The sequence below is a fragment of the Acomys minous genome (assembly GCF_964271855.1).
Source record: "Acomys minous genome assembly, chromosome: 8".
Classification (NCBI taxonomy): Eukaryota; Metazoa; Chordata; class Mammalia; order Rodentia; family Muridae; genus Acomys; species Acomys minous.
Genome location: NC_140489.1, coordinates 89,660,408 through 89,687,306, shown reverse-complemented (window position 1 = coordinate 89,687,306; position 26,899 = coordinate 89,660,408). Strand labels below are relative to the sequence as shown.

The 26,899-nt window shown below is 48.0% G+C and overlaps 1 protein-coding gene across 4 annotated transcripts in view; it reads right to left on the bottom strand.

Moving 5' to 3' along the window:
- Positions 1-4,575: 4,575 nt before the first annotated feature.
- The window catches only part of LPIN1 (lipin 1), a 108,858-nt gene continuing 86,534 nt past the window's right edge, over positions 4,576-26,899 (bottom strand). For all 4 annotated transcript variants that reach the window (XM_084791864.1, XM_084791866.1, XM_084791865.1 and 1 more), the window contains 8 exons: positions 24,656-24,735; positions 19,483-19,609; positions 17,812-17,960; positions 17,082-17,168; positions 14,693-14,845; positions 11,814-11,928; positions 10,880-10,983; positions 4,576-7,197 (listed from right to left, as the gene is read on the bottom strand). In XM_084791864.1, the coding sequence (XP_084647990.1) occupies positions 7,038-7,197; positions 10,880-10,983; positions 11,814-11,928; positions 14,693-14,845; positions 17,082-17,168; positions 17,812-17,960; positions 19,483-19,609; positions 24,656-24,735 (975 nt within the window). In that variant the 3' untranslated portion in view covers positions 4,576-7,037. The remainder of the gene's footprint in view (positions 7,198-10,879; positions 10,984-11,813; positions 11,929-14,692; positions 14,846-17,081; positions 17,169-17,811; positions 17,961-19,482; positions 19,610-24,655; positions 24,736-26,899) is intronic.

The window sequence follows — 26,899 nt, the reverse complement described above, 5'->3', positions numbered from 1 at the left end:
GGGCTGCTGCTGAATCTCTGACATGCACTCTGGTGCCCATGATTTTCACTGCCCCTTGGCAAGCCTAGCAGGCATACAGGGGAAGGGGATGCAGGGGATGCTTATACTACCTAATAGGCTGTTGCCAGTTTGGGTAGGAGGGCCTCCTTATCAGAGGTCTAGGGGAGGGGAATAGGCAGAAGAGGAAAGGAGGGTGGGAATGGGAAGAGAGAAGGGATAACAATCGGAATGTAATGTGAATAAATAATAAATAAAATATACGTTTAAAAAGAGTCAAAATACCCATACACATAAAAATCTTTACAAATAGTGGTGATAAGTTCTTCGGCACATCTTAGGTGCCTTGTTCACCTGGATATGTTCACTGACTAGAGAAACTACATTTAAACCCTTAAATTCAGCATTAATCTCTGCATTTATAACAAATGCAGGAAAAACTCAGCACTCTCTCTTTTTTTGGCCACTGTTTGACCTGGGCATACCTCCCAACTCCACCATGATACTGCCAGAACGGCACACATTGCTTCTTTAAAGTGACATCTTTCAGACACTTGGTGGCTTTCCGGATGTGCATACCCATGATGGCCTGGGCAGTTTCCCAGGTGTTCTTAAAGTGAACACGAAGATTTGAGCCTCTTGATTTGCCTGATTTTGTAGGGTTTTCTGGGTCTATTGAGCAGCGAGCCGTCTTCACAGGTTGCCTCAGGCGGCTTGCAGGAAGAGGCACTTCGTTATTCAGTCAATTCTATTAGCATCCTTCTTTCCGTGCAGAGCAGCCTGGTAGGGAGTGAGAACTGGAGCTGTGGTCCAGATCTGAGTCCCCTTCAGTCAATTAGGGGATGGATCACTCAATCAGCTAATGCTGGGTTTTAGGTTTTGAGGTTTGGGGTTTGGTTTGTGTGTGTGTGTTTTGTTTTGTTTTTTGGGGTGTTGTTGTTTGCAGTTTTTTGTTTGTGTTTGTCTTTTTATGATAACCTTGAAAACTGAATCAAGAAGACAAAGAACATTCTGGAAGAAAAACACAAAGTCCTGAAATGAATGTTTTACTTGAACATATAAACCGTTTCTTTTCAGCTTGGCCCCGCGGACCATCTCGGAAAAGGATGTTTTTACAATCAGAGCAGAAACATGACTGGCGGGCACCTCCATTTACATTTCTTTGTTGCAAAATGAATGTAACTTGTTGGGGTTCCATCCTCAGGAGAAAGCGCAGGCTCTGGTGGTTACTTTCCGAAGTGAAACTTCAAACCACAACCTCCGGTGCACAAAAGGCAGAGCGAGTCACAGGAAGGGGCCACTCGCTTGCAAAACGCATTAAAAGTAATGCAGGCTGAATGGACTTCCTGCACCAAGGGCCAGATCGCTGGCACCAGGACAAGCTCCTCGGGGCTCCCAACCAGTTCAGGGAGGAAGAGACCATTAGAAATCTGGGCACATCCACCTCTGCCCTGTTGCCTGCCTTCTCACTCTGCCCAGGCTGCCAGAACTGCCGTCTCCTCCCAGGTCTGTGTTTCCCATCCGAGATGCCCCAGGATGGCAGATCTGACTGGATGCCTTTCCCACCAGAGGGTCACGAGGACACCTTGTGATTTAAGTGAGCATCTGTGGCTGGGTCTCCAAGATCCTTTAATAGAAAGAGGTGAGATATCCTTTGCAGGGGCTTCTCCTTCCTGCTTGGACAAGTGGGGTGGAGCAGATGTGGGTCCTGAGAGGATGGCATCCCCAGCCGGCCAGATGAAAGACAGATGTGTGCACAGGCCTGCGCTACATTATCCACAGCATGTTTGTGCATCCTGGAACCCCATTAGGACTCCTTCAAATGTAACCCAGAGGCCCACGCCCACTGCTAGGGCAAGTGGGCCTAGAGTAAAGTCCCCAACACTTGTATTTTTAACAAACTCCCTGATCCTCCAAGGTCACAAAGAATGGATTTTAAATCTGGACAGACTGGCCTCCAAATCTCACTAAGGATTTTGGGCCTTAGTCCAAGGGACATCAGTACTGAAACAGTTCCCTGAAGAAATTCCCCTGCCTCCACACAAGTCCAGTCCACAACCTGGCTGGTCTCCAAGCCTGACGCTACAGGCAGAGAGGCCTTTGTCCAAGAGGCTGCTTTGAAACGCTATTTGGCCAAACTAGAACCAACTGCGCCCCCCAGTGGTCGCTAGCTTCCACTGACTTCCACGGCCAGCTTCTCTGCTCATAACTCTGCTTTCCTTCTCGGACTAAGCCTGGCTTGTGCAAGCGACAGCAATTATCCTCTTTGATGCTACAGGGTTGAAAGAAAGGTGACAAATGTAAAGGCCGAGCTGCGGATGCAGGGCAATTGGTAGAGTGCTTGCCTGGCGTGCATGAAGCCCTGGGTTCAATTCCCAGCACCAAATAAGCCAGTCACAGTGGCACACAGCGTGGTTCCAGCACAAAAGATAATGACCTTAACTCAGAGTCATCCTTGGCTACAAACTGAGTTCCAGGCCATCCTCAGGTGACCTTGTCTTTATGGCAAATCGATGCTGGGAAGATGGCTCGGTGGATAAAGCACTCGGCACACAAGTGAGGGGGGCCAGCACTCAGAACCCCAGAATCCATGCAAAACCCAGGCAGTTATGGTGGCTGCCTGTAACCTGTGATTCACAAAGGGAAAAAAATGGGATCCCACTGCAATCTGGCTCAAAAAAAAAAGGGTGGGGGAGAAATCCCAGGGGCTTTTCCCTTCCTAATTCATGGGAATGAACACAGTGCTGTTCACACTCCTGGGACAGGAAAGAAAACACAGACACAGTGAGATGGGTGAGAAGGAGGTTACAGGTCTCAGATGCTGGGACCACAGGCCTGCTGGCCTGTGCTTAGTCCCGGAACTTGTTTCAAACTGGGCCTCTTTTACTTTCCTCTAGGAGAATTCCATTCCAGGACGAGATAAGGGTCATATGTGTTATCTATCACAAAAGGGCACTCTCTGTCCCAAAGCTGACAGCCAAGACCAGTCAGTCACCCGTCGTTCCTGGCCTCTGCTGCAAAGCAGAGGTCTGTTACTCTTGAAACCAAATCAAGCACTTCAAACACCCAAGTGAACAAAATTCATCTCTAGGAAAGTCTAAGCATCCAAAATAGTTCTGGTTCACATGGGGGCGTGAGCTGCAGGGACACAGGAGAGCCTTGGGGGCCACTGCGCAGGTGAGGTGTCAAAGGGCAAAGAGAACACATGCGAATGAGTGGCCTGCAGACAAGTCTGCCTTGGATTTTATATTTCAGATAAAAGAGCTTCAGGCACTGCAGTCAGGCAGAACAGATCTGCGGAGATGTGCAAGCGTTTCTTCTGCTCTGTGAGATGTGTTGAGTGTACAGGAGCCCAGGAGCTGTTGGAATGTGGACTTGATGAGGAACTCAGCCTTGGCTGTGATTCAGCAGTGCCTTTAGCATTTAGGGATTGATGCTCTTTCATCTACTCCATAAACACTAAGGCCAACACAGCAATCTGCAGGAAGCCTCTGGCCATTACTAGTGCACAGTTAATAGGAAATGACTGTCGTCTGCTTAGATGATTGAACTAATCCAGGGCTTGGATAGATTCCTTCTAAGTGGAAAAAAAAAAAACTAAGGACAAGTGTCTGAGAGAGAAGGGTAATGGCTATGAAGTGAGGGTACCCCATATGGTAAACAGCAACAAGGGAACTGGGGCCTGTGAGGCACTGCATACTGAACCCCCTTCTGTGCTTCCTGGCTCCTCAATAGTAGTTCCAGGCCAGGGAGGAGCCTGTGCATTCCAAACGGGCCTCTTGATGATCCAATGAGGGTTGTGCGAGGACCATGTGTATTGTTTCACAGTCAAGATGCATTCTTATCTCCCCTATGCTTCTCAGGGGGTAAGCACGGTTGGTATGGTTCCTGTATGAACTCAACAGAAAAGGTACCTACCTAGTCCTACAGTGAAGGGTTTATACCTTCAAGGATTCCCTGGTCCCAGTCCGTAGGTGTGCAGACCCTTGGATGGGTGTGCATAGTTATACACCCATACATGTAGAAGCCGGGAGCTCAGGTATTGTCCCTCCTCAGGGGCAGTCCACTATGTTTATGGAGACAAGGGTCTCTCTCTGGCACATGAGGCTTATGGATTCCACTAGGCTGTCTGTCCAGTGATCACCAGGGATCCACCTGTGCTCACCTCCCCAGCACCAGAATTACAAGTGCATTACTACCTCATTTGGCTTCATGTATGGATGCTCATACTTGCACGGCAAGTCTTTTACTGCCTGCCATCTCCCTAGCCTACATCAAGGTTTTTCTTTTTTTTTTTCAAGTAATGGACTAAGTATTGTATATGATAACACACTAGAGAAAAATAAGAGCACCTTAAGAACTTATAAAAAATTATTTTTAAAAAATCATATGCCTGGGGCTAGAGAGTTGGCTCAGAGGTTAAGTTCCTGAGTTCAATTCCTAGCAACCACATGGTGGCTCACAATCATCTATAATGAGATCTGATGCCCTCTTCTGTCATACAGTCATACATGCAAATAGAGCACTCACATACATAAATCTTAAAAAAAAAAAAAAAACAACTAAAGAGCACATGCCTGATTTTCAGGGGTCTTTCATCCATCTTGTTTATTACAGAAATTTCTAGCCCTGCGTCAAGAACACCACAATGAAATATTACATTGATTTCCGTCGTTGCACCAGCACTCACACACAGCCAACATTGTAAATAAAACACATTGCAGTAGTGATCCAAAACTGAAATCCAAAGGGGAATTCTCTGTGACAACAGAAGCATGTCTCTGCAATGTACCGGGTGTATTCTCCTTCATTGTACGTGGCCACCATGTGAGGACGTGTCACTATGGGGTGAGACACTCACTTCCACAGGCAACTTTGAAATGGGTGGTACCAACATAGTATCCCAGCATGTGACCTTGGGGCCCCTGGGTTATAGCGCATGTGCAGATAAGCAATTTGAGCACACCTGGGTGCAGCTCACATCCCGCTCTCACAGCAGGTGTTCGCATCACTACCTGGACCGGGCTCATGCAGAATTTCAGAAAGATCCTAGAGTGTGGTTTCTGTGGAAGGGTAGAGTGGTGGGGAAGTTTAAGGTAGATCAAAACTAGATTCCCACACCAGGTGGAAGGATTGCTGTTTTGCAGGCCAGCCTTGGTTCTAGAGACCCTAGCCCAAGCTGTTGTATACTTTCAGAATGCCACATGGGCAGGGGACCACAGAGGGCAGGTGGGAGATGCCAAAGCTTCTCCTGGGCATGGGGGAGAAGGCTGTGAACCTCTGCGGGCCAATGAGTTCATACAGTTCACAGCAATCGAAATACACTCAAAATCACCACACCGGTGGCAGGAGGGTTGGCATGGCCTCTGAAGGTCACTGGAGCACAGGTCAGGAGCTCCCTATGGCAGGACCATGCTTAATTCCTTTCATTACTCCCCAGGAGGGAAGCCACACATTCAAGTCCGTGTTTCTCCATCAGCCTGTGATCCACAGCGGATAACTTTTGCCTTTCATTGTCCATTCCTGTGAACCATGTGGACCACATCCGACCTAAAGAGAGACCAACAACTACAACAACGGCAGCAGCAACTCTAGGTTTCTTTCACAGAAAGAATAACAGTTCATTCTACTGCTTTGCTTTGCTTTTTTTTTTTAACCCTTTTCTTTTCTTCTTTTTTTTTCTTTTTTCTTTTTCTTTTTTCCTGTCTCCTCTGACTTTAACAATAAATTTTAAGTAGGAAGGTCTTTCAGTCTCTGGAGTAAAGCACTCTTTAAAAAAATAATACTTCCAAAAGTAAAGCAAAATCTTTTTTACCAAAATACTTCTCTCACTTTTCACATTGTTCTCTGAGACAGTTCAACAACTACCCTCTCTCAGCTTAAAGAACATCACTCAGTTTACTACTTTTTTTTCCCTTGCCCTTAGACTGAGTGGTGGGGGGGGGGACTAAGAAAAATTAATGATTGGGAAATTGCAGAAGATCAGTGTGTGACGTACACAGATAAGGCTCTTTGGATTGTCTAGCACACTTGACTTTTAATGTGTTCCCGACAGCTGCAATCCTAAGGACCTAGCTAGGATGTTCACAACAGCAGCCCCATGAGAGTAAAGCAATAAATAATATCTGCAAAGAAAATAGTTTAACTTCTGGAAACTACGTTTCTATAAAATTAAAAAAAAAAAAACAACAACCAGTGTCTTTAGTGGCATTGTTCTCACTTGGCATAAGTGCTGCCCAAGTCCACACTGGCAATGCCTCCTTGCCAGGTGGCAGGACACAGCCGGTGGTGTGAGATGCCGCAGACGCTGCCTTAGGGTCAGTCATTCTAATGTAAGGCATTGCAGTTATGGAGAGCTAGACAGTGCACGCTAAGTAAATGCCTGCTGCAGATGCGTTAAGGCGTAAGTAGCCCAGCCTGGAGCTATGAGGAATGGGAAGAGATGCAGCAGTGTCACAGGCCACCTTTCACCAAACCAATTAAAGAGCCTATCACCTAAGGCTAGTGAGCAATACTGCAAAGGGAACATCTATGAAGTCAAAAGCCAAGGCCAGGGCCGAGATGCAGCAAGGCCCAGGTTCCCTTCAGAGCACTGAGACTCGGGACACAACCCATCCCTACCTGTGGAAGGTGGCATGGATGTCACTGTCAAGGAAATGTGCCCCTTAGGCTACCAAACACTGTGCACATCAGAGTTCCCGGGCAGTACAACGATACCAAGACAGCTCTCAGGTGGACTGCCTGCCTCTGCTATGGGGTCATCACCCGTATTGCACATTAACTAATTGCTGGAACAGCCTGGAGAGTGCAGCAGTATGTATGTTAAACCCAGAGAGTGCTGCTTTGCACATTACTAGTGCACCCAATCCTCTTGCAGCCTATGGGATAAGACACAGCCGCCATCCACCCTCCATACTTAGAGATGTCACCCCAGGACAAGCGAGTCAAGGGAGAAATGCTTCTCTCTTAGGCAGATGGAGGCATAGCAGCCTTCCCAGCAGCTCCAGAGTCCCACAACCTATTGTTAATGCTTGGTTGCATCAAGCTGAGGCTGAGTGTACGTCCTGGTTTTCAAAGGGCGGCAGCGGCTCTCTCCAAAAGGTGAAGTTACTGAAAGTGTCTGAACAGGGGAAGTCGGAGGAATGGCTTCTCTTCAGCAATGGGAAGACGTGGTCAACTACTTCGCAGAGCCTCACATACCTGGAAGATAAAAGCAACGGTGGGGTCATTGCCCAGGGGACCACACCAGACACATGAGGAGCAGTGCTGGGCTCTGGGCTGCATTTCAGGCTGCGAAGAGTGTACTATCCCAACCCCAGTGAGCAGCCATGTCCTCTGCCTGACTAAAGCCATTCTTGCCTTATGAATTAAGTGGAAGAGAGAAGGGGGAGACAGAGAACACAGAGCCTGTAGGTACATGAAGAACCGACTGCCAGAGCAGAGGTGCAAGGGATGGCAGAGGAGGGAAAGCAGCACAGTTAGGGGCATCTGCCTGCCCCGGAGGCCACACATGGGTGTTAGGGAGGAACCACAGACAGAGCACATCTTTTGAGCAGCACAGACTACTACATTCACAGTGAAAAGATACAGGCCCTTGTTCTTATCAAAACGCAGAGTTGGCACTGATCCTGCCCCATTCCAGCTGTGTGATCTCAGGCAAAGGCCCTGATGTCTCTATATCCTGACTTCCGCTATATAAGGGAAGAAAAATGAAAACCATGCCACTTGCTTAGCGTCAGAAAAATGGACTAGGGTGCTCACTGATTCGGTAGCAGATCACTTACGCTTTGGGAATGAAGTCCCTAGCCAGCAAGCGGGCCAGCCAGCCTGAGGCTCCTCCAGCTTTACTTGCTGTGTGAGTCTGGGAAAGTACCTTGCCCTCCCTGAGTTCCACCCCCTTCACCTTCACGGTGTGTGGGGCTGGACCACACAGGGGTTTCCCGCACTCCCTACTTCCGGGCATTTCCTCTGTCCCCAGATGTTGCCTAGCCACACAGCCTGAACTACAGAATGACAGTAGCTTATGTGAACTCCACACAGTGATGCAGGCATACCCAGCCCTCTCCTGCACAGCCTAGACTCTGGTTTGACAGTCCCTGGGCCCCTCTCCACTCCCTCATGCTGAGAACCAAAGGGGGCTTTCGAAATCCAGACTCCAAGCATTAGCATGTTCAGAGGCATGAAATGCCTTATTTAATAAGGCTGCGTATGTGTTTAATAAAAGGCCTCCAAAGGACTCGTGAGAAACAGTGTGCCTGCAAAGTAGGGAAACCTCTCTTACCATTCCACCAAGCAGTATGTCTTTCCTGGAAACTAAAACAAACAAAATTTTAAAATACCTCCTGACTTGAAGGCCTATTAGCCTAAGGTTTGTGGCTATGGGGGTGGGGGGGTGGGGGGCTGCCTGCAGAGAGCTGCCTTCTGCCAGGCTATGGAAGGCACCAGAACCAAGCTGGTGAGGCTCACGTGCCTTGGCAGCAGGGCCTGCTCCATCTGGGTGGCCCATTCCACCCTCCAGGCATGGGGCTCCCTGGAGCAAGGACAGCACATTTCCTGACTATAATGGGAGAAAGCCCTGGACTCAGTGCCCCACCCAGTGGAGCCTCACTTAAAGATGCTCCACATCATCCAGGCTCTGAGGGCTAGCACCTGCCTGACTGGAGCTGATGTGTTTGTCTCACAAGTCTGGTGGTCTAATAGCTGGAGCCCACATACAGGTGGAAGCAGAAAACGGCCTCTACAGAACAAGTCCTCTGGTGCACCTCCACAAGCACACTACAGCACAGGCATATACTCACCCTGTGCATGCACACACACACACACACACACACACACACACACACACACACACACACACACACACACAAACACACACAAATAATTAAAAAGAAAAGGTCATGCCAAGTTCTAGGCCTGGGTGTACATGCTTCCTGAACATGGAAAGTTCACCTCAGCCTCATCATCAGACCAGGTGAAAGGGCCCCGACTGACCTGCTACAGGACAGGAAGGTGTGGGCTCCATCTCTTAGAGAGATCCTTGAGACCCTGCCCAGGAAGCCAGGGCTCCCTCACATCTGGAACCGCTCTACTCAAGCTGGACTCTAGTCCTCTTGCAAAACAACATGGCCATCTTCAAAGTGAGCAACTGCCCTGGTGGTCTCAGTCAGAAATCCAGGCTGGTCTCAGACCTACAGCAATCCTCCTGCCTCTGCTCTCCCAGGGTGCTGGGATTACAGGTGTAGTCATGACGATGACTAGCTCAGAAGCCATGGGAGGCACTTGCAGACACCAGGAGGAATCCAGCTCTCCAGCTTACTACCGTGTTGGAATCATCGGCTCACTGACCCACTTGCTGGCCAGGGACTTGTTTCCTGAAGTGTAAGTGATGTGCTGTTGAGTGACAGCATCTGCCTAGGCTGAGGTACCCAGTAGGGCTAACAAGTGAGAAACCCATGTGAGATGAGGCGGAGCCAAGGGGGGTGCCTTGTTCAACACAGCAAACCAGCCAGGCTGAGCCAAGAGGAATAATACCTCATTCAACACAGTAAACCAGCCAGGTGGGCGGTGTACATCTGTAATCCCAGTACTAGGGAGACTGAAGGAGGATTGGGAAGTTTAAGGCCAGCCTGGACTCCATGGCAAGATCCTGCCTCAAACAAAGCAAAGCACACACAGTAAGCCAGGGCCTGAGAAGGTAACCTCTCTAGTACAGTGCTCACCCAGCATGCCCAACGCCTGGGCTCTAATCCCCAGGACCATGGGGGAGAACGTGGCTTCCCATGGCCCACTTGGATTCCATTTCTAACTGATAGAACTTGGCCAATTGCACATCTGCGTTCTGAATGCATTCCATTCCATTCTGCATATGATGTCAGCCTCTAGTTTAAGCATTAAACTTAAACCCAAAGGAGTTGACCTTATTCTAATTGTCCAAAAACTAAGGTGGAGGCTAAAGGCATGGAGCTGAACTCTATTGTTAGAGGAACTGAAGGTTCAAACAGGGAGTGGGCGGCTTGAGAACTTGAGATGCTCAAAACCACATAAAAAGCCAGGTACTGTACATGCCTGCAACCCTAGTGCTGGGGTCCTGGAGACAGGGGGGTCTCTGAAGTTCACTGGCCACTCAGGCTAGCCAAATGGCCGAGCCCAAGTTTGGTGAGAAGCCGTGTCTCAAAAATACTGTATTTTCCGGCATATAAGACAACTTTTTAACCCCCGAAAAAATCCGTGCCAAAGTTGGGGGTCTTATACGCTGGGTACTTACCTGCAGTTTGCTTCCCCTCCCTCCATATGTCCAGCGCACAGAGTTAGGGGGTGACTCAGCTGACTCCCTTGCTCTGTGCAGGGAGTATGCAGCAGGAAGGAGCAAGCTGCACACATCTTCCTGTACCCTGAAGTGGAGAACGTGAGCGTGGATTGGCTCTCCACCAGAACCTTGCCCATTCGACTTGGAGGGCTGCACATCTCCCTGTTGAGTGTGGAGCATGCCTTAAAGGGGCAGTGTAGGCTGGCACTGGCTGTCTGCCAGCATTTAATGAAGTGCCTTGCTGTCTGTGCTCTGCCTACAAACAGACACATGCCCAAGTCTGATGCACAAGGTATACTCTAAACTCTCTATTTTAACTGGAAAAGTTGGGGGTCATCTTATATGCCGGAAAATATGCTAGATGAGATGAGTAGGGAAGACACCTGACACTGACCTCTGGCCACCATACATATGAACACATACATGTATGGGTGCAGCACACACATGTATATACACACACACACATGTAAAGAGCAAAACAAGGTAGCAATGGCTTAAGGGGACTGCAATGGACAGTGATGCTGGCATTGGGACAGTAGCAGAGAGTCCGGTTCCTAAGGACCTGATCATACTCACGAGCTGATGTTGGTCTTGGCATGCTCCTGCACCAGCTCACCCTTGGGGTTGACAGTGAAGATCCTGTTCAGGGACACCCCCACTTGCTTGTAGGAATACACATCCTGTGTTTAGAAGAGGTGATTTACCATGTCAGGAGGAACAGGGAGCTCACTGTACAAACAAGCACCCGCCATCTTTCACCACATGCCATATCATCCAGTTTACTCTAACCAGCACTGCAGCTCGGTGGGACAGGGACGCCCTCCACTAGCTTTTCTCCCTGGGCCTCACTTCCTTCAACTCTTCAGGACCTGAGTTAACCTCCCACGTCCCCTGCCAGGCTGGCTGGCATTCCTCAGGTTTATTTTCTAACCCGTTTTCACATTTCATAATGATCTGCCACAGGTTTATAAAGCAAAATTTTCCACTTGAGTAGTTAATAACCAGCTACATTCGGTAGAATACAGAACCTTCTGGCAAGCATGGATCACGTACAGAACCTCTCTGAACATTTCTACCACCCTATGTATGAGTTTTTGCTGCGGGACTCAAACTGAACCTTCCAGAAAGTCTGGGCCATGTACATCATCTTCACACACTTCCTTCAGCCAGGGAGATTTCACTGCATGCTTCAGGCTGGAGGTGCTGGACCCAACACTGTGGTCAAGCAGGGCTGGCATTGGTAGCCCTATCTGGTAAGAAGGACCCAGCACCTTCATGCCCTCCTTTTACTAATTTAACAAGTAATGTATAATGCAAGTCTGTGGCCCAGGTCACCAGCTTCAAAGTCACCAGTCAGCCTTCAAAAAGGCCATGTGTCACATGACTTTTCACCACTCTGACTTAGCATGAGGCTTGTTTAACATGGACTCCTCAGCTCCTAGCAGCCTTTCTGGAAACTGCTGGCGCCAAGTGCAATGTCTGTGGCTCCACTGACCCCTCGGGTACTTACAGCAGGCCGGTTCCCAAAAGCAGCATAGAAGGGTTCTGTGTTTGGGAAAAACAGGTTTTTGATGTCTGTCAAACACTGGACTTTGAACTTTTCTGGCTTCTTTTCAATCACTTCTCTATTAAAACAAACAAATAACTGGTTAGCATGAGAGGACTTAAGCCTTGTTTGCACTACAGTGGTTTGAGGGCCAGCAAAGCCGCTTAGTGGGTAAGGACGCTTTACCACCTGAGTGTATGCCTCAGAATCCACACAGTAGGAGAGAACTGGCCCCTGCGTGTTGTCCTGTGACTTACACACACACACACATGATAAATTAAGGAGTAATTTAAAATCTTAAACTAGTTTTCAATGTGCAAGATATAAAGTTGGTCCAGCAGCCAGAAAAATAACTCAGAATGAACCTGACTCTCAGCACAAGAAAAATGCAAAGGACCAGCAAGGTATAACCTCAGAAACAGTTTGTGTTAGCATGGGCCAAACTCACTGGCAAACATGCAGGCAAAGTCCCAAGGACATCTATAAGTGCAAAAGGAAGCAATGTAGGGAAGCAAGGGTCATTATAGACAGACAGGAGTGTCCTCTGCAAAAGCAGCAACATGCTTCCAACTGCTGAGCCATCTCTCTAGCTCCAGGATAAAAATTCTTACATCAAGAATAGAAAAAAAAATTTTTTTACAAAAAAAAAATACACTGCAAAAAGCTGGTTGTGGTGGTGAACACCTGTAATCCCAGAACTGAGGAGTCAGAGGCAGTGGGATAGCAAAAAAAAACTTCAGGGGTTAGCATGGTCTACATACTGAGTCCCAAGGCCAAAACAGGGCTACATGGCAAGAAACTCCCATAATGCCCTTCTGCAAACATCTACGGGTAGTAAAACAACGATCTCCAGAGCCATTGCAGTTCAGTGTTGGGCTTCTGATACTAGCCAGAAAAGGAGAAAAGGTGAGGAAAAACTATAAAAATTAGAAAGAATTTAAGGGTCATTATTTAAGCAAAAATGCATTTACGTGTTTATTTGATTACATTTATTTGTATGTACAAAAAGGCATGCACACATTCATATCACATAGAGACCATAAGACAACTAAAAGTCATTGATTTTTCCTACCATGTTTTTTGTTTGTTTTTGGTTTGGGTTTTGGTTTTTTCGAGACAGGGTTTCTCTGTGTAGCCTTGGCTGTCCTAGACTCACTTTGTGGACCAGGCTGGCCTGGAACTCACAGTGATCTGCCTGCCTCTGCCTCCCGAGTGCTGGGATGAAACGCGTGCACCACCACACCCGGCTTTTAACTGATTTTTTTTAAACACCAAGAATCTAGAAATATACCTAACAAAGTCGGGTATAGGCCTTCTTCATTAAAATTATAAAAACTCATTGACATATAATTAGGAAAGAAAAACCTAAATAAAATAAAGAGACAGACCAGATTCTTGAATTGGATGATATTATAATTCTCTCTAAACTGGTCTCCAGATTCATTGCATTTTAAATCAAATCATAAAAGGCCTTTGGATGCTTTAATGAAACTTGGTTCTAAAAGCCGCACAGCAGAGCAGTGGGGCTGACATAGCTCGGATGCTCCTGAGGGTGGGAAGGAACTATGACATTGGTCAGAGGAGGCCAGCTATGAGGCTAGTGTGTGCGCACACACGCGCACCTTTGTGGGTGCATTAGGAAGTGTGGAGGCCAGAAGTCAGCCTTGGGTGTCATACCTCAGACGCTATCAACCTATTCTGTTTTTCAGACAAGGTTTCTTACTGGTCTAGGACTCGCCAACTAGACAAGGCTGACTGACCGGTGAGGTCCAAGGATGCCAGCTGTCTCTGCCACCACACCCACCTTTTTTTTTACATGGCAGATGCAATATTAGGACATCTCTTATATCCTAAGACACTGGGAAGTTTGCTGGACCTCACAGCCTTAGTTAATTATACACCTTGAGGTCACTTAGGATTTACGACTGCCACCCTGCTGTGTATCAGCCTGTCCATCTGACCTGCTTTTAAGAGAACAATATAACCATCCACCTTAGTTGCTCTGGAGTTCCCACGTAATCAGCTTTTACAACCTAAGCTAATGTATAGCTCTAATCTTCATTTATGAAAACATGGCCCTGACCCAGAGTAACACATGTGTATTTGTATGTTATGACAGTTTTTCCTAAAAGCAACAAAAAGAGGGTGAAAGCAATCTTATAAAATGAATATCCACCATAAATGTTGAGCACAACATTTGGACATTGCTTAATAAGCAATGAGACTGATTATCTGGCTCAGTCAGGGCTGGCTGGGGACAGTGACCTAATCCCTTGTGGAGCTGTTAAGCAGTTCTGTACAGTAGCCCTCACTCCTTCCTCATGTGGTGCTCTCTGTGCCGTTCAATGAAGACAGAGCAAAAGCCCTTGGTCAGGAACAGATGCATACATGCACACACAGGGACAGACACGGGGACAAATTCACAAGTCAAGCAGGCACAGACTCAGACATGGGATGGACAGACAAGAGGACAGAAGATACGGGGAGGAGGAAGAAGAGAATTCAAATCTGGGATCGTTCTTGGTTAGATGACACCAAGGGGAAGCACTTTAAGCTCTTTCACTAATGCGATAATGACGCATTACTGGTGACTCAGGGCTTATTATTAATGCATTCAAAGAGTATTGTGGTGCCTTGTGTGAGAAATCTTTAATGCATTTAATATACACACATGGCTTCTGAGGCTCTAATCCATCTTCACACTTGCAAGGCAAGCGCATTTACCAATTAAGCCATCTCTCCACTCCAAAAGGCTACTCATTCTGCTAAACTTGCCATTAGAAAAAGAAAGGACAAGGCTGGCAGGCAGATCAGTGCATGGGGGTCAGATGGCTGGGCAGTACCTGTGCAAGGCGGAGAAGAGGCTACTTGGGCTGAGCAGAAGTGGCCCCTGTGGCAGCACTGTGCCCCTCTCATTGACCCAGTGCAGGTAGCCCCTCGTCATGTCTGCCATCCCAATGGCACGCGCCGAACAGTAGAGAAACTTGTAGCCATTCCTGAAAAACACAATCCACGCACCTTGAATAGTATTACGGGATAACATCCCAAGCCCTTACCTCCATCTGCCTTCTGAAGAAAGGCATGGTTGCAAGTGGCCCACATGCAAATGTCTCTCACTACACCACAGACTAGCTCTCCAAGTCCTAACTAGAGCAGCGCTCACTCCCTTCACAACAAGCCACCATTCACCTGTTCTGCAAACCAGACCACACCATGCTTGCCACAGCTGGACAGTGTTTGCAGAACCCTTGGTGAACACAAGAATGGAGTGACACTCCTGGGAGTAGGGTGGGGTGGTAAGACTTGCCCACCACTGAGAAGGGCAACAGCACACACTATCCAGCCCACGTCTCTGTAAAGTCTGAGGCTTTCCTAGCATCCCTCAGCTCACACTCCCAGACTTCCACACAGCCCAGGGTGGCCCTGGGTGCCCATAGGCTCGGCTCCAAAGAGTATAGAGGGCAACTCCTGAAAGTGGTCTGTCCTCTGACCTCCATCATCAGGCTGTGGCTTCACACACACACACACACACACACACACACACCACGTGATGAAATAAAATAATAATAATTTCAATGCTCACAATTAGACAGGCTTAAATAGTTTTATATGACTTGCCACCATCAAATTTTGCAAGACAAACATTTAGACTGCGGTCCTTGTAGTGGTTTGAATAAAAACGGCCCCCATAGGCCCACAGGGAGTGGCACTGTTATGAGGTGTGACCTTGTTGGAGGAAATCACTGTGGGGGCAGGCTCTGAAGTCTGAGAAGCTCAAGACAGGCCTAGTGTGGCATCCACTTCTGCTGCCTGCAGTTCAAGATGTAGAACTTTCAGCTCTTCCTTCAGCGTCCTGTCTGCCGGCACGCAGCCACCATGTTTCCCACCATGACTAAACCTCTGAAACCATAAGGTAGCTCCAATTAAATGTTTTCCTTTATGAGAGTTGCTGTGGCCACGGTGTCTTCCTCACAGCAGGAAGAACTCTAACCAAGACAGACTTCAACACAGCTATCCTGGTTGGAGCAGACAATGTAAGACACCTACAGTGATACACACAGACCTGGACAGCACCGCCAGCATCCCACCCACTGGGTGCCCACAGCACACAGCAACCATGACAACTAAGAATGCCTTGACAGAAGCAGAGACTGTGAGTTCCAGGTGAGTCTGTCTCAAAACTAAGTCTCTAGACCCTAGTGTACAGGCAATGAATGGGACAAAGGACCCAATGCTACCCTTAGTTGAGAACCACTGTTGTGGCGATAAAGGATTCTGGTCTCATTGTTAATCCCTGGGGGTGGGGGGGGGAGGCAATCTTACTTGCCACCTTAAGGAAGCAGGCTCTGCATCAAGCACGGGCTTGACCTTAGCTTGGTCCCCTGTGCCCTCTGCAGCCTGGTTCCTACCCTCCTCTCTGGGTTCATTCTTTTCCTACGCACATAAGAATATCATTCCCTGACTCATATCTCAGCTTCTCTCCCCATGCCAGACCCCAGCCAAGAAGAGCTTCCCTCTGAGAAGCCCTGCTCATACATGAAGACCCAGCTCAGCTGCCACCTTGTCAGTGGCACCATCTGGGACTCCTCCAGCCAGTGGGACCTATTGCCCCTTCACTATGTCCTAAAAAACAATGTGCACACCATGTACTAACCCCTTACCACCATGTCCAGGGATTACTCAGTATCCTAGGCCTCCAGGGGTGCTGCTTTCCTTCAGCTACAATCAGATGCAATGCTCAGGGTCACAAAGAGTACCAGTGTCTCTAAACCATAGGCCAGCCATGGGAGGCTGTGGGCAGGGGCATCACTCACCCAGCCTGAGTGCAGGGCAGCCCTGCAGGGTGATTGTTATCTTAACCAGCTTCAACTTCTGGAAGCCAAACTTCCCAGAGGCCTCCCCCTAAATTTGCATACTCTCTATGCATCCAAATACACATCCTATATCACAAATATTATATGTAAATGCTTACTGCCTTTGCTGCTCTCTGGGTGTGGTCAACATTCCTCCTCTGGCACTTGCATCTTCCTTCTCCTGGCCATCTCTGACTCGCCTAGGCCTCCTTTTGGAGCTGGCAGGAGTCACTGTACACATGGAACTTTCCAGCATCCCTGTCCCCTCATTACCTCTCTCTGCAGTGACATCCCCCACTTGGTGGGAGAGATTCTATATCCAGAGTCGGGGTTCACAAACCAGCAGCTACAAGACGGGAACAGAGCACTCTATACTTACTGGCTTACTTTATGGTACAGCTTTGCAATGCCCTGGTGAGTCCAATCTTTTCCCAAGGTGGGCAAAATGTGACCAAGAGTATCAGATCTAAATAGAGATGAAGGAAAAGAAAAGCAAAAGGTTATTTCACCGGAAGGGAAAAAAAAATGCCCACTTGGCTTAGACACACTATTGATGCTTTATTTTAAAAAACAAGAATGAATGAGGGCTGCAAGATGGTTCAGAGAGGAAAGGCGCCTGCTGCCAAGCCTGGTGGCCTGAGTTTGACCCCAGGCACTCACACAGCAGAAGGAGAGAACAGACTGCCACACACTGATGCCTAGGGTCCACGTCCTTGGGCATGTATGCATGTACACAAAAATGTAAAAAAAAAAAAAAAAAAAAAAAAAAAAGCCTTAAAGAAATAACAGCATGAATGAGAACCATGGCTTTCTCAATAGAAAGCCCCAGGCTCACTAACACTAGGGTATGGCTATGGTGAGGACTGGTTTGCCAAACCCAAGTGAAGGGCTGCTAACCATTCTAGAACAGCATTCTCCAAAACCCACCATGTTGCAGGATGATGCCCAAACATAAGCAAGTCATCGCGCCCTAGAGGCAGCTACTGAAGCCAAGGTGTGGCCCCTATCTGTGCAGTTCCAAAATGCACCAGAAGCTGTACTCTGGGTCCCATGATGTTACTCAGATTAAGACGAAAGCCAACTGCAGACCACACTGCAGTCCAATTCACCTTGTGATGGTCCCATCAATATCTGAGATGATGACTTTATCGTCCCAGTTCCACAGGTAGATGGTGCCTTCACAGCGACAGGTGCCCTGGTATTGGGTGGTGACACTAAACACTACATCATTGGGGCCATTCTTCAACTTCAAGCTTTTCTGGAAAAAACACAGACGATTCGTGTGCTTGACGGGAGGTCCGGATTCAAGGGTCACTTGTCTTCCAAACCCATGAGGGCGCTTCAGCTTTAAATCAGACCATTTCCCCAGTTCTGCAAAGCTCCCCCCACCCCCACCTTTTTTTTTTTTTTTTTTCCTGTTTCTGGCTCCAGTTTTTTCTGGCTGGCTGGACAGCCTAAGTCAAACCTAGCTCTCTCTGGCCCCACTTGTGAAACAACTCCCCACTCCTCACAAAGCAGTCTGCTTCTAAAAGTAACGCAGGCTTGATCCAGTACTGAGAGTGACAGTTAAGTGGCTGGCTCCCAGGCTGCTCCTAAGTCGTGCCATTACCCAGGAAATGTGAAGGGCCTTGGTGTGAGGACACAAACATACGGCAGGTAAAAATGCTTCCCTCAATAGCATTTTTATTGATTATCATAATGACACACGTAGAAAAGAGAGGCCTTAAATCCATTAAAAAAAAAAAAACATAGAGCAGGCCCAAGCACATCCTACCAAATTCAGAAAACAAAAGTCCCTTGGTTAGGCTGCAGTCTCTGCTGGTATACACTGAGACACAGCAGCTGGCCCCACAGACCCACAGGTTGGTGCTGAGTGTCCCCCAGAGCCCTACAGGTGGCTAACATGAGGTCATCTTTTCCCCATTAAATACCATCCTATCAAAACCTGCTCCCTATAAATTCTTACAATACACAAGATGTTATTTGTAGAAAATCAGACACATTGGATGGTCACAATTTGAAGTCCAGGGTGGTAAAGGCGTCATTATTAACATTCCCTCTTCTCCTCCTACCTCCTCCTTCTCCTTCTTCTTCCTCTCTCTCTCTCTCTCTCTCTCTCTCTCTCTCTCTCTCTCTCTCTCTCTCTCTCTGTGTGTGTGTGTGTCTCTCTCTGTCTGTCTCTGTCTCTCTGTCTGTCTCTGTCTGTCTGTCTGTCTGTCTGTCTGTCTGTCTCTCTCTCTCTCTCTCACACACACACACACACACACACACACACACACACACACACACGCACACACACGAGAGGGAGGGGGGACCTTTCCTTCCTAAAATTCCCTAAACCCCATCACCCCTGCTTAATTTCCACCAATTTTATAGATGCAGGTGAGTTTCTAAAAAGCATCTCTCTCAAAGAAAACACACTAAAGAGAGACATCCAGGCATTCCAAAGTCTCTCAGTCACTGATAATGAAGATAAAAGGGCTCAGTCAAAGCTGCCTCCTCCTTCTAGGTCAGAAAAGGAGCAAGTCAGAGTGCAAAGTCACATGGTCGGTCCATCTGAATGGATACAAAGTCAGGATGGAAACATAGGGCACCAAAGTGAGGGTCTGAGGCCACCAGCAGGCATGCTGGCATATGTAAGGTCCTAGGAGGGGCTAGATGGGAGCAAAAAAGTAGAAGGAACCCTAGGCCTTCAAGAAAGCCCTAAACCTCTATCTAGTCATGATCTGAGGACCATATTAGGACCAGAAACACGGGTGTACCAAGAGCATGGGACTCACCAGCTGCTCTGAAGTGAGCCGCAGGGTCTTTTTGTAGCTGACGTTGGACAAAAGAGAGAGGTGGCCTGAGCTTGACGGCTTGGCAGCTGCGAGCTCTTCATCACTGGAGGATGACTCATGCTTTATTCTGGAACACATGGTGATGTAATTAGGAAACGCATCTGGGTAACCATTAAAAATGCATTAGGCCCGAATCAATGACTTAGTCAATTGGGTCTCTTGGGTGGTCATTTGCCATATGGCTTTAGCTTTATCAATGAACTCTCTTACATCCCCATTCATACATGGCGTCACTGGTGACAGGGAGGAGGCCGCCTCTCCTCATTCACTCCCCGGTTTACCAACTTTCATCACTCACTTTTAACCAGTGTAATTCCACTCCTGGTGAGCAGGGGTACATCCATTCTGGCCCAGAAAGCCACAAACACACACTCTCTTCTGCATCTTTTCTTTTTCCACTGAAGGCTGTGGGCCAAGCCCTAAGAGTCCAAATGTCTACAGTCCAACCACCATCGGCTCCCTCCTATCCAATTTCATCAATTCTACATATTCAATTCCAAACAATTAGGACACTTCCTAAACACTCTCCTCCTCCGCCACCAAGACTCCCAGAAGTCACTATGAGCCAAGAGCTCCACCAGCTCAGAATCCACAGAGCAATGCTCCAGCCATTCTCCTGGCTCCTAGAGGCTGGAGCTGAGAGGCAGGGTAAACTAGACCCACCACCTTTAGGTACCTCACAGAAAGCAAGTCGGTAAATTAGTTGCTCCCTCAATTTTATGGCTTCATCTCCAACCTAACAGTGTCTATTCTACCTCTTAAATCTTAAATCTTAGCCCCAAGCAAAGCACTTAATAAAATGGGCTTGGACAGACTGGAAAAAAAGCCAAGTTTCCCCCAAAGTAGGCATGCCCGATGGCACTAGTTGGGGTTTTTATTGCTGTGAGAAAACATCATGATCAAAAGCAGCTTAGGGAGGAAAGGGTTTATTTCAGTTTGTAACTGTCAGGTCACACACCATCCCTGATGGAAATCAGGGCAGGAACCTGGAGCAGGAGCTGAGGCAGAGACCATAAAGGAATGCTGCTCATTGGCTTGCTCATCACAGCTTGTTCAGCCTGCTTTCTTGTATATCTGCCCAGGAATAAATGGCACTGCCCGTAGCAAGCTGGGCCCTCCTACATCAATCATTTCATAAGACAATATCTTACAGACTTGCCTATAGGCCAGTCTTATGGAGGCATTTTCTCAATTAAGATTCCCTCTTCCAAAATATGCCTAGGTTAGGGTCAAGTTGGCAAAAAATAAATAAATCAACCAGCACACCAACTCGCTTGTCCCTTTAAACGAGACAACATGCACACAGACCTCCATTTTCTTTACCTCAGAGTGTGCTCCCCTCTCCTTCCAACATCCTCTCAGCCTGTCCCATCTCCACTTCCCCTGGCCTGCCTTATGGTCACCCACATAGCCTGCCATACAAGCCTTCCCTTCATTCAAGAAGTGATTCACAGCCTAATGCTGCCCAGTACCAAGGAGTCATTAGGGGAAGCCCTCACACTGCACCCCACTTCTATGTGGAGACTTGGCTCTGTGTGGAGCTAAATATTGAAAAAAATAGGTAATAGCCTGGTGATCTCTGCTCTCCTTGGGCTTTTGCCTAAAAAGTCAATCACAATAGAACTGAAGAAGTGATCTTGACAACCCTAAAGCCTGTGAATAAGTTCTGGGATCAGTGACGATGTCAAAGGAGACAGATGACATGGCCTTTAAGGAAGGGCAGACAGTAGATATGATCTGAAAACCAAGGCTGTCAGCCTAAGGAAATGCACACAGCACTACTTAAAATGAGCTAATTATTCCTGCCTTTCAGGCTATTCCCCTCAGCCAAAGGTCCAGAACACACTAAATTCCACCCCACCAAACAGGAAACAGTATTGGGGAAAAGAGACAGACACATCTAAGTTCAATTCCAGACGGACACCGGAGGACTCCTCTCTGCACCCCAGTCAGCTGTCCAATAAAACAACATGCTCAGCCAAAGTCCCTTCCTGTTCCAGTATCTGCAGATTCCACAGGGAGCATGCATCTTTCTAGAGGCTTCCAGACAGGGCAAACTCAGTCCTGGAGCCTGAGCCACATGGCAAAGGCACCGTTACTGCATGGGATGAGGCAGCAGGCCCCTCCCTGAAGAGGAAAACTTTGGTGCTCCAACCGGTCTAGAGCAAAATGAGATCTGCAGACAACTGTGGCTCTGAGCAACAACAGATTGATGTGCGCCTCTCTGGAGGAGTGGGGGAGGGGTGTGAGCGTGCAAGTTGGAATAGCTGCCATTTCCATCTGCCGCTTAGAAAAGGAAAGGCCCACTAAATTCATGTGGCATGCCATGTTGGAGGAACATAGGGAGGGAAACACAGACTCCGAAACCAAAATGGCAGTTGTACAGTTGGCTGCTGGCAGTTCTCCGATGGGGCACGTGGACAGTGGCTGGAGGCTGCCACCTTCCAGACTTCACCACTCGCGGTGGAACAGGCTGCGCCTGTGCAGAGCCTCCTCCTCCCTCTCGCAGTGGTTCATTAAATGTCACTTGCTTTACGGTGGCTGCAAACAGCAACAAAAGGGCCCCAAGTCACTCGAAAATCTGTGTTCAGATGAGGAACTGTGAACAACATTTGAGTTAGCGCTTGTCACGGCGCACATTTTTCAAATGGCATTTTAATTATTTGTATGGTGACAAGCTGTTTGCTCAATTATGGAACTTTGGGGACTATTCTGTCAATCAAGTTTGTCAACTAGGAAAACATTCCGATGATGTCAGCTTTTTTCTTAAAGGCACCTGCATGGCTCTGACAGGCCTGGAAGTCAAGGGCGCCACCATAAGTGAAGAGATTTACATTCCTCAGGAGACTCCACACATTTCAGAGCCTCACCTCCACGCACGAGTCAATTTATCAATTCTCCTGTTTGAAAAGTGTAATTCAGATCTGGGCAGAGTGGGGCAGCTTTTATGTAACAGGAAAGACATTTCTCCACAGTTCAGGGCAGACAGGAAGGAAACCCATCACAGCACACGCTGTTTGAGCTGTACGCAGCTCAGGAGAGTTCAGAAGTGCCCTGATGTCCCTCCACCCTCACCCCACCCTGTGTCCTCGAGTTCCTCCAAGGCCAGAAATAGAAATAAAGAAAGTGGTGATAAGAACAACGGTGGCACCATGTCCTCTAAGTCCTGCCCCTTTGCCAAGGTGTCACAGCCGATGCTTTTTAACAGCTTGCTTGGCCTCAGGCCCCCTTCTCCTCTGGGTCTAGGCCTGGCCTGAGGCAGCAGCGTTAAGTTTGGAAGATACCCAGCACTTGGCCCATGCAGCACAACTTAAAATAGTTTAAAATGCCAGGTTTCGGATGACCACATGTCCTTCAGCTGACTGTGATCTGACCTGGTGTGTTTGTGCGTTCTGATCACCTTGTCACACAGGGTCACTGTGCACATTCAGTGAGGCGGACGAGAGAAAAAGGATGTCGGTGCCTCACCCTGTTTCACAGATGGTGATGCAGAGGTGCATCTTAATGAGTCAGGGACCACAGAGAGGCGATCTGAAACCACCCCAACTCCCAAGTCCTGCTCTGAGCCACCACTGCAGAGAAAGACAGAACTCTTGACCAGAGTGCCAGGAAGACTCTGTTGAGGTTCACACTGCTAGGCATCTCACTCAGACCTGCACAGGAGAGCCCAGAGCAGCAGAGCCAGGAGGAAATGCCACCACCTGGGCACCAGCAGCAAAAACAGAAGGCTTCCTGCTGTGAGAACACCCCCCAGTTGAGAAACGGCCCATCCACACGGAACACGCTGTACTCCCCAGCGTTCAGTTCTTCCCCACCCCGACCCTATGCCTCACCCCACTCCAATTAATCTTCTCCATGGAGAATAAGGAAACAGAGCCTTTCTTACCAATAGAACAAGTTCCAACAGAGAATTCTAGAAGTATAATAGTTTAAGGTACAGAGCTGTGGCCTGGCTCCAGAGGACATAAAGTCTATGCTGACCTCCCCTGTAAACGAGGCAGCACACAACACAGGGAAGGCCTCAGCAGATCAGGTGCACTTCAGTGTCCTCAAAATGCTCCAGCCATAATGGGCCTGGCCTTGGCCTCCAACACGCAAAAGTGATGAAGACGTAAATGGCACCCACAGTGATTCTGTCCACATGGTCTACTTGCTGGGTAAGATATGCAGTCTCGGGTTCCCTAGGAACAGGAAGGCTTCAAAGGTGAGGTGTGAGTATTTCCATGTGATAGTGGTACCACCTGTCCTGTGCCAACCCCAGTTCCAGCAGCAGCATGGACGAATGACGTCAGTCTCAGAAAGTCAAGGCACCCTCAAGTCCTATAGAGACTAACCTGAAGACAGAACAACTGATGACATCTGATGCTTGAGTAGGCTGTCAGAAGCTAGCCAGTGGCTGGAGAGACAGCTCAGTGAGTGAAGTGCTTGCTCTGCAAGCCTGAGGACCTGAGTGAGGACCACCAGCGCCCCCTTAGAAGCCAGATGCACAGGATCGCATCTGGAATCCCACTGTTGAGGGTGGAGGATGTGGAGACCGGTGGATCCTCAGGTCTCAATGGCCAGGCAGTCTAGCCAAAACTGTGAGCCCTGAATTCAGTGAGAGACTCTACCTCAGAAAATAAGGTAGAGAGTGACAGAGAAAGACACTCTTTAAAGTGCAGAGCTGTGGCCAGGGTCCAGGGAACATGAAACCTAAGCCAGCCTCTCCTGTAAATGAACCAGCATACAGGGAAGCCTTCAAGTGTTGACCTCTGACCTTCACACACGCACTCCAAGGCAAGTACACTTGCCTGTGTGTGTACACATACTCACACACACACCACATCCCAGGACCATGAGAGACACTCTAGCTAAGTAGCTCACTGCACACTCATATGTATCTTGAACCTCAACTGTCTGAGAGAGAAACTGCACACAGTGGAGCAACGAGAAAGGCCATCTAAATAAACCGCTCCCAGGTCAAGGTCACCTAGTGACTCCAGAGCCATCGAGACCCAGACCTAAGACGTGAGCCATTGGCTGACCTCATCAATGTCCAGTGGGCATGCACATGACCCTTATTCAGCACAGAAAGGGGTGACATTATTGCCAGAAGGACATCCAGGCTCCCTACCTGGTGACCAGGCCAAGCTGCGCAGGCTGCTCTCCGGTGTTGTGGCCCTTCCCTGGCAGGCCCTGCTCAGGCTTGCTTTCCTGGAGAAGAAGGAGAAGCCGTCAGAGAAGCAGGAAGGAGAAAGGATTCTCCCACAAGCTTGGGTCTCACCACAGACAGGGCTCCCTCAGGCTCAGGGCAAGACAATGAAGGCACATATGCAGGTTGGGGCCACACACACACACACACACACACACACACACACACATACAGGAAGCTCTGGAGGGGTGCTTGTTTTGGCAGATCCTCATTATTTCGTTGCCTAGAAATATAAGATTAAGCTGAGAAACTTTTTTTTGACAGAAATGAGTCTGTCATCCATAAGTGTTCCTGGCACCCAACACCATCATCCCTGTCACAGAGGCTCATGCTCTACAGGGCCCACCTGGGATCCCTGAGAATTTTCACAATATTTTCTTCTAATTGCCAAAAGAAGTGTTCGAAAATATTTGCACACCATATTTTTCTCAGGGAAAATGAGAAAGCATTTCTCTCTTCCTATGCTGCATGATCCTGATGGGAAATGTTGCTTGGATACACTGGAGAGAGCCTGGTGTGTCTAAGAAAACTCTGCGCCCAGGCCCACGGCTTTCACTCATGCACCCTAGGGCAAGACAGCTGACTCTTCAACCTTGCTTCCTCAACTCTCAAACTGGCTGTTGATCCATAAAACAGAAAGCCTGGCACACAGCAGAAGGAGGGAGGGGACAAGGCAGGACCCGAGGACTACCGCTGAGTCAGCAGAGGCCAGAGAATATGTCAAGGGATGAAGGAGACACAGGGAAATTCCTTCGAGTTTGTCCTTTGATAAGGAGACAAACTAATGACTTCCACTGTCCTATTTTAATAAAGCAAAACTGTGAGGCTGGACATAGTGATTTGTGCCTATAATCTAGCACTGGGGAACTGAGACAGAAAGACAGTTGCAAGTTTGAGGTAAATGGGGCTCTATGCTGAGTCTATCTCAAGAAGAGTGGACATGAATCAACCTAACAGTGAATATCTTAAAGTATGAGTGCTGGGAACTAGTTCTAAATATTCCTTCAGCTGGTTGGTTGATTGGTTAGTTGGTTGGTTGGTTGCTAGCTTGCTTGGTTAGTTGGTTGGCTGGGAAGTTGGTTGATTGGCTGGTTAGTTAGTTGGTTTGTTGGCTGGTCAGTTGGTTGGTCGGGTAGTTGGTTAGTTAGTTGGCTATTTGGCTGGCTGGCTGGCTGGCTGGCTGGCTGGCTGGTTGGTTAGTTGGCTAGCTGGTTGGCTGCTTGGTTGTTTGGTTGAATGCAGGGTCTTGCTATGTAAGTCCTGGCTGCCATCACACTTACTATGTAGCCTGGGCTGGCCTCCAACCTATGAAAATTCTCCTTCCTCTGCCCCCTGAATTCTAAAGTTACAGGCACCCAATACCACGCTCAAGTTTACTGTGTTAGTTTTTGTTTGTTTGTCTGTTTGTTTGTTCATTTGGGGGTTTTGGTTGGGATTTTGTTTGTTTCTGATTATTTGAGTTTGGGGTGGGGGGTGTTTTTGAGACAGGGCCTCGCTATGTAGCCCTGGCTGGCCTTGAACTCATAGAGATCCACCTGCCTCTGTCTCCTTAGTACTGGGATTAAAGGCCTGCACTACCATACCCAGCTGTTGTTTATTTTTATAAGTACAAAAGAAAGCTGGCATGACCAGTCATGTATTACCGACTGGATGATTTAAGTGTGTTACTTGGCTTCCACAGTTAAGAACTTTTCATTAGACTACTTCAGAAATATGGATCTATATGAATAATTCTATTTCCATTCTTTAGAAAAACATTTAATTTCCTAAATGTCCCTTCCTTACATTCTAGCATTCCTTTTAATTCTAACTGTTGAAAAATATAGATAGCCTATAAATAAGAGGGCATTGAAATAAACTTCTTCCTAAAATCCTATGCCCTCTGGTTAAGAAAACTAGAAAGCCCTTTATGGTTTAAGTCCACTGCAGGATGGCATCCATGTTTGCACTAACTTGCTCAAACCCTTGAAGATTACCCAGCAGGTGGCAATGCACAGACATGCTGGTAGCACACCAAAGAACACAAAGGGGGCTTTGTGAGGCACCTTCTCCCTTTGAACTCACAGAATCAAATGAGTTCAGTGATGTTCCCGGTAGTGTGTACATAACCTTCTGGTCTTTCCATGCTACCTTCCAGAAGTAATCATGGCTCAATAAATACACACC